The 12,432-nt window shown below is 41.4% G+C and overlaps 1 protein-coding gene across 1 annotated transcript in view; it reads left to right on the forward strand.

The window, feature by feature from the left end:
• The first annotated feature begins 393 nt into the window (after positions 1 to 393).
• RBM27 (RNA binding motif protein 27) overlaps positions 394 to 12,432 on the forward strand; it is a 96,275-nt gene continuing 84,236 nt past the window's right edge. The window contains exon 1 of the mRNA XM_012001537.1: positions 394 to 668. Coding sequence (XP_011856927.1) covers positions 610 to 668 — 59 coding nt within the window. The 5' untranslated portion in view covers positions 394 to 609. The remainder of the gene's footprint in view (positions 669 to 12,432) is intronic.

Consider the following 12,432-nt stretch of genomic DNA (forward strand, 5'->3'; position numbering starts at 1 on the left):
ATGTGTCGAACGTGAACGTATTGCACGTTGTGTTGCAGATTTACTACAGCTGAGTCATTTCGGGACACGAGTGTGTGTTTCCAGGAAAAACGAGAGGAAGGAACCAGGCTGAGGGGCTCGCCGGGTTCCCCCAGGCACTCCCAGCAGCAGACACCAGTATTCCGCGGCGGGCGGCGGCGTGGTCAAAAAAAGGCGCCGCTGCCCCTTTAAGAGGCAAAGCACCTTTTCCAAGATACCATCTTGCACCAGGAGTTCACGTAAGCTCTCCACCTACCTTGCTATATCTCTCCTCCCTGACTGGGTACGGCCTGCCGGCGGGGCGAGTGAGCCTTTTCATTGGTCTTACCCTCAGGGCCCTCTCTCTCTTATTGGTTGTCAGGTCTGCCACTCGGCACTGTCTCCCGCCCACCTCAACCTTCGGGCTAGGTTGAGTGAGGGCTCTTGGGTTAGTTCCTGTTAGGCCCCGGCCGGGGGAGTAGGTTGAAGTCTCCTAAGATGCCCGGTGGGCTGGGGCACCGGGAGCTGTGAAGGGAACGTGAGGAGGCGGCGTAGTGGAGACCCACGGCAGGCCTGAAGAAGAGCGGCGGCCGAGCCCGCCTTCCCTGCACCATGCTCATAGAGGATGTGGATGCCCTCAAGTCCTGGCTGGCCAAGTTACTGGAGCCGATGTGAGTGAGCCGGGCTGGGCCGGGGCCGGCGAACGTGGGCGTTGGGGACCCGCGGGGGCGTGGGGGAGGGGAGGCGGCGTGGGGGGCGGCGCTGAGGGGCCGCGGCCGGGAGGTCCCGGCGACGCCTTCCCTGTAGTACTATCACCATTGTGGTGGGGCTGAGGGTGGAAGAGGAACGCTGGGGACGGAGAGGCACCGTGGATGTGGGACTGGGGGGGCAGGCAAGGACAGCGAGGGCTTTTCAAACGCAAATATCGGGGTGTTGGAAGGGGTAGCAGGGGCAGTAAGGGAATTTAAAACGTTGCTGTTTGAGAACTGAGAGAGGGGTAGCAGGGCTCTTGAGGAATTTTTGAAATGTGAATATTGAGATGTCGAAGGGAATAGCAGAATATCATCAAGGGTTTGATAAACATTATTATTCCGGGACTGAAAGGTCTACAAGCAAAATATCGAGGGCATTTTCGAAATATGAGGGCAGAAGCGGATAGCAGGGACGTTGAAACTATATAGCGATTATTGGTGAGTTCTAAGGGATCAAGAATATTGGAGGATTTGAAAAATACTATGGAGTAGATGAAAAGGATGTGTGGCATTTGAAGGGTTTTAGAAATTATTGGGGAGGTGATAAGTGTGGTAGCAAAGATATTAAGGGATTTTAAAGTATTATTGAGGACTCGATAGTGCTAGGGGAACTGATGACTTTTAGATACATGAAGATTGGAAAAAATAGGTTTTTGTAAGTTTAGTTGAGGGTTGAAAGGGCTACACTGGTATGCAGCATTTATTGGTGGGGGAGTGTACCTAACAGCATATAGGGATTTTTAGATACAGGTGTTGGAGGAATAAAAGGAGCGGTAGAAAGAATAAGAGATTTGTAAATATTATTGTGCGATTGAGAGGATAGTTTTGTAAATGTTTTTGTAAGATTGAGAGGACACCTGAAGATAATTGGGGTGTAGGATGAGGGACTCAAAAGAATGAGACCAGCCTTTTAAAAATATTTTGGGTAGTGTTAGTAGAAATGTTCTTGGGAGGCTTGAAAGAGGTAATAGAGGTATCAACATTTTGTTTGTTTTATAACCTTTTTTTTCGAAACAATGCCTCACTCTGTCTCCTAGGCTGGAGTTCAGTGACTCGATCTCGGCTCACTGCAACCTCCACCTCCCGGGTTCAAGCGATTCTTCTGCCTCAGCCTCCCGAGTAGCTGGGACTACAGGCGCGCACCAGCACGCCCAGCTAATTTTTTGTGTTTTTAGTAGAGGCATGTTGGCCAGGGTGGTCTCGAACTCCTGACCTCAGGTGATCCGCTCGCCTTGGCCTTCCAAAGTGCTGGGATTACAGACGTGAGCCACTGGACCTGGCCATGTTTGATAACCATTTTAAAGGCTAGGGTTGTGGAGTGTTTATTTGGGGGAATGGGGTATGGCTAGTTACTGGAAAGGAAAGGATAATGTTCTGCCTCCTCCTTGCTTCCGCTTATTCTCTTTTTGAAGGTTAGGGCTTTCTGCTTGAAAGAAAGGGATAGAAGAAGAGATGTGCAGGCTTCGATTCATTAGGTCAGACTGCATTAGTGGAAAATTAAGTGTTTTTCAGAGGTGAAGATAGGGAGTAGTTTGGGAGGTGTGGAGGCATGATAAAGGAGCTTTTGGGGGACAGTGTCAAGCTACTTCCTGTTAATCTTTCAGTGAAAATGACTTCTGAACACACTCGAAGGTTTTTTAGAAGAATATAGGTCTCTTGAATAGGGGTTTTTTCACCCCTACAATGAAGTTTTGGGCACAAAGATGGAAATGGTTTGTGGTGAAGGTGGGAAATAAAATGGATGTAGTGAAATTGACCATATATGGGAAAAGGTTGAAAAAAGAAAAATATCTTTATGTTTAAAGTGTTCTTCATGTGGCCGGGCACGGTGGCTCACGCCTCTAATCCCAATACTTTGGGAAGCCCGGGTGGGCGGATCATGAGGTCAGGAGTTCGAGACCAGCCTGGCCAATATGGTGAAACTCCGTCTCTACAGAAAATGTAAAAATTAACCGGGCGTGGTGGGGCGTGTCTGCAGTCCCAGCTACTGGGGAGGCTGAGGCAGAAGAATCACTTGAATCCCAGGAGGCGTAGGTTTCAGTGATCCGAGATGGTGCCACTGCACTCCAGCCTGGGCGACAGAGCCAGACTCCATCTCAAAATAATAAAAATAAGAAAAGTATTATTCATGTTAAGATTAAAAAAGAAAAAATACATCTCTTTATTTTGTATTCCTGCTGCTCTGATGCCTTTAAAAAAAAAACCTACTTTCCATACAAGTTTAATTTTGTTAGTAGATATCCTTTTAAGAAGTATTAAACATACATTTTATGTCTTGGATAGAAGGTAACAACTTTTAGCCTTGTAGTTACTTGCTTTTTCTTTTCTTTTCTTTTTTTTTTTTTTAAAGCTCCCTAAGGTGTTTTACTCTGAGTAGTGCTTTTTGGTTTTTTTTTCCCCCCCTTAATGTTGAAAGTTAGTCTGGGTGGGAGCTTCATCTTGCTTAGGCTTTTTTTTTTTTCCTAAAGCTACTTAGACTCATAGGTATGATCATTCTGTAATTTTCATGAGTAAAAATTATCTTTCAAAATGATTACTTGAGTTTAGTTTCTCCTTTTGAGTTATATATTCAACTTAAAGTCCACATGCTTATTTTTTTTTTAAATTTTTGTTATTTAGGGTAAAAAAAAGGCTAAAATATTTATTTATTTATTTGTTTGTTTGTTTATTTGAGATGGCGTTTCGCTTTTGTTGCCCAGGCTGGAGTTTGGTGGTGCAATCTCAGGTCACTGCAACCTCTGCCTCCTGGGTTCAAGCGATTCTCCTACCCCAGCCTCACTAGTAGCTGGGCTTACAGGCACTTGCCACCATGCCCGGGTAATTTTTTGTATTTTTAGTAGAGATGGGGGTTTCACCGTGTTGGCCAGGTTGGTCTCCAGTTCTTGACCTCAGGTGATCCACCCGCCTCAGCCTCCCAGAATGCTGGGATTACAGGCATGAGCCGCTGCACCTGGCCTAAAATACTTACTTTTAACTCGCCTAAGTAACGGTTTTGAATGGAGATATTAATAATAATAAAGTAAATGCAGATACCATGTATATTTTTATCCTTAGTATGTCATCATGGGAGATCTTTTGTTTGTTTAGATATCCTAAAATGTAATAAATGATATGCTAAAGTGGGCTGTGTTTGTAAATTTACTTTTTTGCATATTCCAGATTCAAGAAAATTTTCATGGCAGATTGGCATGTTGCTACAACATTGCATTTCAGAGCAGTTGCTAGGCTTTGAGATAGTATAGTTGCACTGGCTAGGTTGGAATCAAAACTATAGCTGTGCACATGATTTTTTTTTTTTTTCCTTTTGCTTTTGTTTTTGAGATAGAGTCTCACACTGTCACCCAGGCTGGAGTGCGGTGGCGCTCACTGCAACCTCCGCCTGCCGGGTTCAAGTGATTCTCCTGCTTCAGCCTCCTGAGTAGCTGGGATTACAGGTGCCCGCCACCATGCCTGGCTAATTTTTTGTATTTTTTAGTAGAGAGGGGGTTTCACTATGTTGGCCAGGCTGGTTTTGAACTCCTGACCTTGTGATCCGTCTGCCTCGGCCTCCCAAAGCGCTGGGATTACAGGCATGAGCCACTGCGCCCGGCCTGTGTGCACATGATTTTCTATCACATTTTCTTATTTAACTTAGTTTACAGTAAATTAAATTTATAAAAGCTTCCAATTCCTGGGGGATTTTTAAAATGTTACAGCTTGTCCCTAGTGAAACATATGCATATAACAGGAGGTATTTCTTTTTTTTTTTTTTTTTTTTCCAAGACAGAGTCTCGGTTGCCGAGGCTGGAGTGCAGTGGCACAATCTTGGCTCACTGCAGCCTCCGTCTCCGGGGTTCAAGCGATTCTCCTGCCTCAACCTCCCAAGTATCTGGGATTACAGGCATGCACCACCTTGCCTGGCTAATTTTTGTATTTTTGGTAGAGATGGGGTTTCACCGTGTTGGTCAGGCTGGTCTTGAACTCCTGACCTCAGGTGACCCGGCTCCCAAAGTGCTGGGATTACAGGCGTGAGCCTTACAGGCATGAGCCACTGCGCCCGGCCTGTGTGCACATGATTTTCTATCACATTTTCTTATTTAACTTAGTTTACAGTAAATTAAATTTATAAAAGCTTCCAATTCCTGGGGGATTTTTAAAATGTTACAGCTTGTCCCTAGTGAAACATATGCATATAACAGGAGGTATTTCTTTTTTTTTTTTTTTTTTTTTCCAAGACAGAGTCTCGGTTGCCGAGGCTGGAGTGCAGTGGCACAATCTTGGCTCACTGCAGCCTCCGTCTCCGGGGTTCAAGCGATTCTCCTGCCTCAACCTCCCAAGTATCTGGGATTACAGGCATGCACCACCTTGCCTGGCTAATTTTTGTATTTTTGGTAGAGATGGGGTTTCACCGTGTTGGTCAGGCTGGTCTTGAACTCCTGACCTCAGGTGACCCGGCTCCCAAAGTGCTGGGATTACAGGCTTGAGCCACCGCGCCCGGCAGAAGGTATTTCTAAACCAATCTAGTTTACAGTTGATTATTCCCTATGGACTAGTTAGTGATGTCATGGGCTAGTAGAGCTTATAACTGTCATCTTTCATTCCCTTTGTAGGTAGCAAACACATCTATTACTTTTATTAGAGGAAAGACAGGAGGGAGACAGGAAGAAACGACACCTTAACTGGCTGGAATAAACTAGTACCACCATTTTTGTTGGCAGTGCAGTAAAAGGGAGGGAAACCAATATCTCAGTCAAGAAGTTTCTCTCTTTCCCTACAGCTATATGAGTAAACTAGACTCAGTTCTTGTTTGGGGCCTTCATCTTTCCTCACTTTCAAAATATCCTAGATATCCTAGTCATAGAGACTGTGTAGGGATCATGCACAATTTAGAGATGTCATGGTTTCTTTCTGTCAGAAATAACTGCTCATTGTAAGTATGTGAAGCCCTTTAAAGTACGGTTCTACTAAATTCAGGAGATAAGTGCATCACTAAATAAATTTCTGCAAGTTTAAAAAAAGATCAGGCAAGCATTTTTCAGTAACCTGCATTTCTATCAAAACATGTTGTATTTAATGGGGAATGTTTTATTTATATTATATAAAATGTATAAATATGTATTATTCACTGCTGCTTCTTTGGCTTAGTGTAAAACTTTCTCTTGGTGTATGTTTTAAAAAGCATGGTGGAATTTGTAAACTCTTTGGACAATTTGCATCTGTCTATCTTACTTTAATAGACGTTATATGAATCAGGGCATTTAATTTCTAATTCCATATCTATTTCTGATTCACTCTGTGACAGGAGAAATTGTCTACCTTTTTCTGTTAAACAGAATTAAATTTTATTTGCCTTTTACCTACTTCACCAAGTCTGTTATGAGTATTAAAAATGTAGACTAAGTGGTTTGTGTACCTTTGAATCATTCTATAAATATAAACAACATTTTATGGTTTTTGGAATATGAAAATACGTGAAACTGTCTGCAAAAGTATTTTGCTTATTACTGTTAAACACCACTGCCACTTAAATAATGATAATCAGTCTATTACAAGGCAGATCTAGAGTCTCATTGCAGGTGCTATAGGTAGCAACAGGAACTGCTAGTCAAAGTCATAGACTTGATGTGCGGTTTTTGTGAGTTCTGGCCATATCAGTGTCTTTTAAAGTGCACTAGGAGACTGAATATGTTGTCAGCTTGGAGTGTGATAGAAAAGGCAGCAATAAGGTTAATAGAATAAGTTTATTTCATTGATTCATATTTATGGGTTCAGTGATCATGATGCGTATACTTTGGTTGAACTCTAGAGTTTACATGTTGCTTTATGTTGGCAGTCCTTATCAAATTGAACTCTGGATGGTAATCTCTGCAGTTGCCCAAATGGGAGGAAAAAATAATCATCTAGCAGTTGTTAGACCTGACCACCTGTTAAATAAACTACAGGTTAAATAAGTATTTTGAGGTATATTCTTAAGTTTGGAAAGAATTGGTAATTTTCTAAGTGTACTTAGTGGCTTCAGAGAGTTAGTGTGCCTCTAAAGTGCTGTAGGACTTAAGGATACCATTCACGATTTCATAGAAAAGAACTTTGGCCAGAAGACTTCTTGGCAAGTTTTAGTCCACTAACTTAAGAATGTATTTATTCTTATGTCCTTTGGTCTGCCTTTTAAAGATGTCTGACTTCATCCTTCCTGGCCCGATGACTATAGGCTAGAAGCCAGAAGTTGCTTTTATAGCCCTATGTTTCTTGCCACTGTCTTCTCTTATCCTCTCACAATGTTGCTACTTACTTCCTTATTAATATCTTTTTATACAATTTGTTATTTTGTACTGTAATTATTTGTTTGCATGTCTACCTCTTGGCCATGGGAGTGCAGGGCAAGGTCTGTTTTGTTCAGAGTAATTCCATTACCAAGCAATATGCTTGGCACTTAGTAAACATTCAGTATATGTTTAAATGAATGAACATTCTCATAGGTATATATAGGTAATTGACAATTAGAAAAGAAAGAAGTTTTTAGTAGTCTAATTTTGTGCATATGTTTAGCTGGTGGTTACTATACCAGGAGCTATCGTCCAAATACCCAAATGGTATTTGCAACTGATGAATGTATGTATATGTTTTCCTCCCAAATAAACCTAGGGTTATTTCTTCCACATCATGTTCATTCATGAAAGCCCCTAATTACTTAAAAGGAAGATGAAAGTACTATGGTCTGAATGTTGTTGTCCCCCCAAAATTCATGTTGGACACCCCAAAAAAAAATGTAAGGAGCCTGCTTGTTACCATGAGAGGACATAGAAGGTACCATCTATGAGGAATGGGCCCTCACTAGACTCCAAGTTTGCTGATGCTTCAATCTTGAACTTCCCAGCCTGCAGAATTGTGAGCAACACATTTCTGTTTATAAGTTACCTAGTTGGCTGGGAACTGTGGGCTCATGCCTGTCATCCCAGCACTTTGGGAGGCTGAGGTGGGTGGATCACTTGAGTCCAGGAATTCGAGACCAGCCTGGACAATGGGGCAAAACTCTGCCTTTACAAAAAAGTAAAAAAAATAGCCTTAGTCGGGCATGGTGGTGCACGCTTGTAGTCCCACCTACTTGGGAGGCTAAGGTGGGAGGATCACTTGAGCCTGGGACGTTGAGGCTGCAGTGAGCCATGATCATGCCACTGTACTCCATCCTGGGTAACAGAATGAAACCCTGTCTCAAAAAATAAATAAATACTAAATTGCCTAGTCTAAGGTATTCTGTTATAGTAGCCCAAACAGACTAAGACAGAAAGTTTTCATTTGAAAGTACCAATACATGTATATCTTTAATAGGTATTAACAAATGTGAAAGTCAACTCCATTTTTACTTACTTTGTCCAGTATGGTCTTGTCTTTTTTTTTTTTTTCTTTTGAGAGGAGTTTTGCTCTAGTTGCCCAGACTGGAGTGCAATGGCACGATCTCGGCTCACTGCAATCTCCGCCACCTGGGTTCAAGCGATTCTCCTGCCTCAGCCTCCTGAGTAGCTGGGATTACAGGCATGCGCCACCACGCCTGGCTAATTTTGTATTTTTAGTAGAGACGGGGTTTCTCCACATTGGTCAGGCTAGTCGCGAACTCCTGACCTCAGGTGATCCGCCCCTGGGATTATAGGTGTGAGCCCCCCGGGCCTGGCCCAGTTTGGTCTTATCAAAGGAATAATGTGAACACAGATCTCAGAGTCAGACTGTTTTAAAAAATTTACTTTCATTCTTTTAAAATAAAAATGAAAGTATTATTGCATTATGACAATATAGAAAATAGAGAAAACAAAATTATTAGTATTTATTTTTAGTTTCTCTTCTGTGTATAAATTTTTATGTAGCTACAGTCAAACTCATTGTAAAATTCTGATTTCTTTGACATTAGATTAGAAGCATTTTTCACATGTATATGTTGCTTTTATAACCGTCACTTCGGTTTTTTTGTTTTTTGTTATTCCCCCCACCCCTGAGGTGGAGTCTTGCTCTGTCGCCCAGGCTGGAGTGCAGTGGTGTGATCTCGACTCACTACAACCTCTGCCTCCCGGTTTCAAGCGATTCTCCTGCCTCAGCCTCCCAAGTAACTGGGATTACAGGCATGTGCCGCCACGCCTGGCCAATTTTTGCATTCTTAGTAGAGACGGGCTTTCACCATGTTGGCCAGGCTGGTCTCGAACTCTTGACCTCATGATCTGCCTGCCTCGGCCTCCCAAAGTGCTGGGATTACAGGCGTTAGCCACCCCGCCCGGCCCTTGTTTTTTGTCAAGACAGGGTTTTGCTCTGTCACCCAGGCTGGAGTGCAGTGACGTGGTCATAGCTCACTGTAGCCTCAACCTTCCAGGATCCAGTGGCATGGTCATAGCTCACTGTAGCCTCAGCCTTCCAGGATCGTACAGTCCTCCCGCTTCAGCCTCGTAAGTAGCTGGGACTATAGGTGCATGCTGCCACACCAGGCTAATTTTTTAATTTTGTTTTTTTAGAGATGGGAGTCTCACTATGTTGCCCAGACTGGTCTTGAACTCCTGAGCTGAAGCTATCCTCCCACCTCAGCCTCCTGAAGTGCTGGGATTACAGGCATGAGCCACTGTGCCTGGCCATAACCATAATTTTTTAAAAAAACATTTGTTTATTATATTGTATTTTATATTACATATATATTTTTTGAGATGGAGTCTTGCTTTGTTGCTCAGTCTGGAGTGCAGTGGCATGATCTCAGTTCACTGCAACCTCTGTCTCCTGGATGGATTCAAGCGATACTCCTGCCTCAGCCTCCTGTGTAGCTGGGATTACAAGCGCCTACCACCGTGCGCAGCTAATAACCATCACTTTGGATGTCTAATATTTCAGAAACATCCAACAATAAGAGAATGGTTACCTTGACACTATTTTTTTTGTTAAAAAGTAATGCTGTTTTTATATAATAAATACATTTTATGTGTGTGTAGCTTTAGGTGCCAGTAGTATTTTCTATATTTGCCTTTATTTCCTTAGTCTGGTTTCTCATAAGTGTAACTACTGGTCAGAGAATATGGATTTTTTTTTTTTTTTTTGAGACGGAGTTTCGCTTTTGTTGCCGAGGCTGGAATGCAATGGTGCAATCTCAGCTCACCGCAACCACTGCCTCCCGGGTTCAAGCGATTCTTCTGCCTCAACCTCCCGAGTAGCTGGGATTACAGGCATGTACTACCACGCCCAGCTAATTTTGTATTTTTAGTAGAGATGGGGTTTCTCCATGTTGGGCAGGCTGGTCTCGAACTCCCGACCTCAGGTGATCCACCTGCCTCAGCCTCCCAAAGTGTTGGGATTACAGGCATGAGCCACCACGCCCCACCGAGAATATGGATATTTTTAATGACTGTTGATACACATTGAGATCAGGAGATATAATTTTTTTTACCTGTGGCTCAGAAGCACATGTATTAGCTATTTCACCTCTGAAAGAAAGAGCACATTAAGATGAAACTTAAAATTAGATCCATATTCAGAAACATGTAAATTTTTCTGAAAGTGGAAAAGGTCTAAGTAAGTAGTCTTGGTTTTTTTCCTAAAGCAAGTAAATGATAATGGTTTTTCAGTAGTGTTTTTTGGCTTGGGGCCAAAGATATAGGACCTTACTCTTTGATTTTATGATTGTATGTCTGAAATTTTCTGTGAAGCTTATGTACTGGCTCAGCAGTTGTGTAATATACGTGCAATAGAGATTTCATTAAAAGGGGAAAAAGACAAATTTGAGATTTTTACAGATGAGGCATTTTTAGGGCAATGTTTCTATTAGCTTACTCTGATAAAAATTTGTTGACTTTTTAAAATAACTTAAAAGATAATTGAGATGTGTTCTTAAAACGTTATTATACAAGGTGTGAATTTTAAGGAGTCCTATTTGTAAGTAACATTAACCTTTAGAAAATTTCTTTTGTTGATTCTTTAAAAGGTAACCGTTGGTTAATACTTAAGATATGTTAATTTTTCTTGCAGATATACATTAGAAAAAGACATGCCTGTGAAACAGATTTTACTTGTGTGGAATTGCAGCTGATTTTTAGTTCCACAGATGTGCTGTCTGCCTGATCTTAAATGGATCACTTAATTTATCTTTACAGATTTACAAATCTATAGTAGAATGGTAATTTAAAATGGGTATTATTGTCTTTTCTAATCTCCATGTTATAATAGAAGTCCCTTTTTGTCTAGAGACATGTTTATTTAGCATAGTCGTGGATCCCAAATTTTACAATCTCTTTCATCCCCAAATATGCTTGTTTTTATAGTCAAGCAGTAGTGGATTCCCATAAGCTTTGGTTCCAAATAAAGTAGCTAAAAGATTTTAAGTACTCTTCCTGGGTATGAGAAGAAGGAAGTGATGAATTTTCAGGAAAGGGAGGTGATACCGCACTTGTATTATATTCTCAAGAGTCTTAGTTGTACTCAGATTTTTGTGACATACTTCTGGAAGTCTTGTTGAGTAGTTAGCATTGATACTGTAGCTACACTATCATGGCTGTGTTTTAGAGATTATATAGTGAGGAATCAATGGGTGAAAGAATAAGAATAATTATGAAGGTCTAGAAAATGAAAGCACAAAACTCCCCAATGTATTTAAGTTTCACTATTCAATTAGTGTGACTTATTATTTTAGACTTGTAATTTTCTTAAGAGTATACTTTATGGATACATGTTAGGAGCCGTTAAATTTAAATGGTCCTATTCCTTTGGCTGTAAACATGCTGTTGTATTTGGTGCAGATTTCTGTCAGTTATTGACAATCATTTGTTTCCTCACATTAAACAAGTGTTTAGAATCTGTGATCATTCTCTTCTCCTGGAGTCTAACCTTTTCTACTCTATTTTACTTTTCTGTATATTCATCTTGATTTTTAAAACTATCGTATCAAAATGTGTGTTTTTAAGAGTCTGAATACTAAATATATGTAAAATATATCTGGGTTTATTTTCTTTTCTTCTTTTTTCTTTTTTTTTTTTTTGAGACTTCAGTTGTGCTCTATTGCTCAGGCTGGAGTGCAGTGGCATGATCTCGGCTCACTGCAACCTCCGCCTCTCAGGCTCAAGCAGTTCTCCGGCCTCAGCCTCCCAAGTAGCTGGGATTACAGGTGCATGCCACCACACCTGGCTAATTTCTGTATTTTTAGTAGACACGGGGCTTCACCATGTTGGCCAGGCTGATCTCGAACTCCTGACCTCAGGTGATCCTCCTGCCTCAGCCTCCCAAACTGCTGGAATTACAAGCATGAGCCACTGCACCCAGCCATTATCTGGGTTTCTTAAACCCATTTCAGTTATCCAATATCTGAATGTTTTGCCCATTCTTCATATGTAGAAACCTTATTATCCATACCCAGCACTAAATCTATCAAATCATTAGACTCCTTGAAGATTCCTATAACACCAGAGAAAATAACATTGCCATTTTGTGCCATTCTTATTTATTTTTCTAAGTCTTTCTCTTCTGTGTTAGACTACCCTTATCCAAGAACTAAACTTTCTACATAAAGGTGGAAATATAATTTTTTCCCCTTCTCTCCTCCATAGGAGTGTTGACTAGAACTACACTGATCAAAAATTTCTTACTGTTCTCAGGGGTGAAATTAAGTTGGACTACACATCTGTTTTTTAAGGTGTTTATAGAATAATCAGGGTAAGCGTGGCATGTGTATTTTTTTTTTTTTTTTTTTTTT

Source organism: Mandrillus leucophaeus, unplaced genomic scaffold (genome assembly GCF_000951045.1).
Source record: "Mandrillus leucophaeus isolate KB7577 unplaced genomic scaffold, Mleu.le_1.0 Scaffold663, whole genome shotgun sequence".
Taxonomy (NCBI): Eukaryota; Metazoa; Chordata; class Mammalia; order Primates; family Cercopithecidae; genus Mandrillus; species Mandrillus leucophaeus.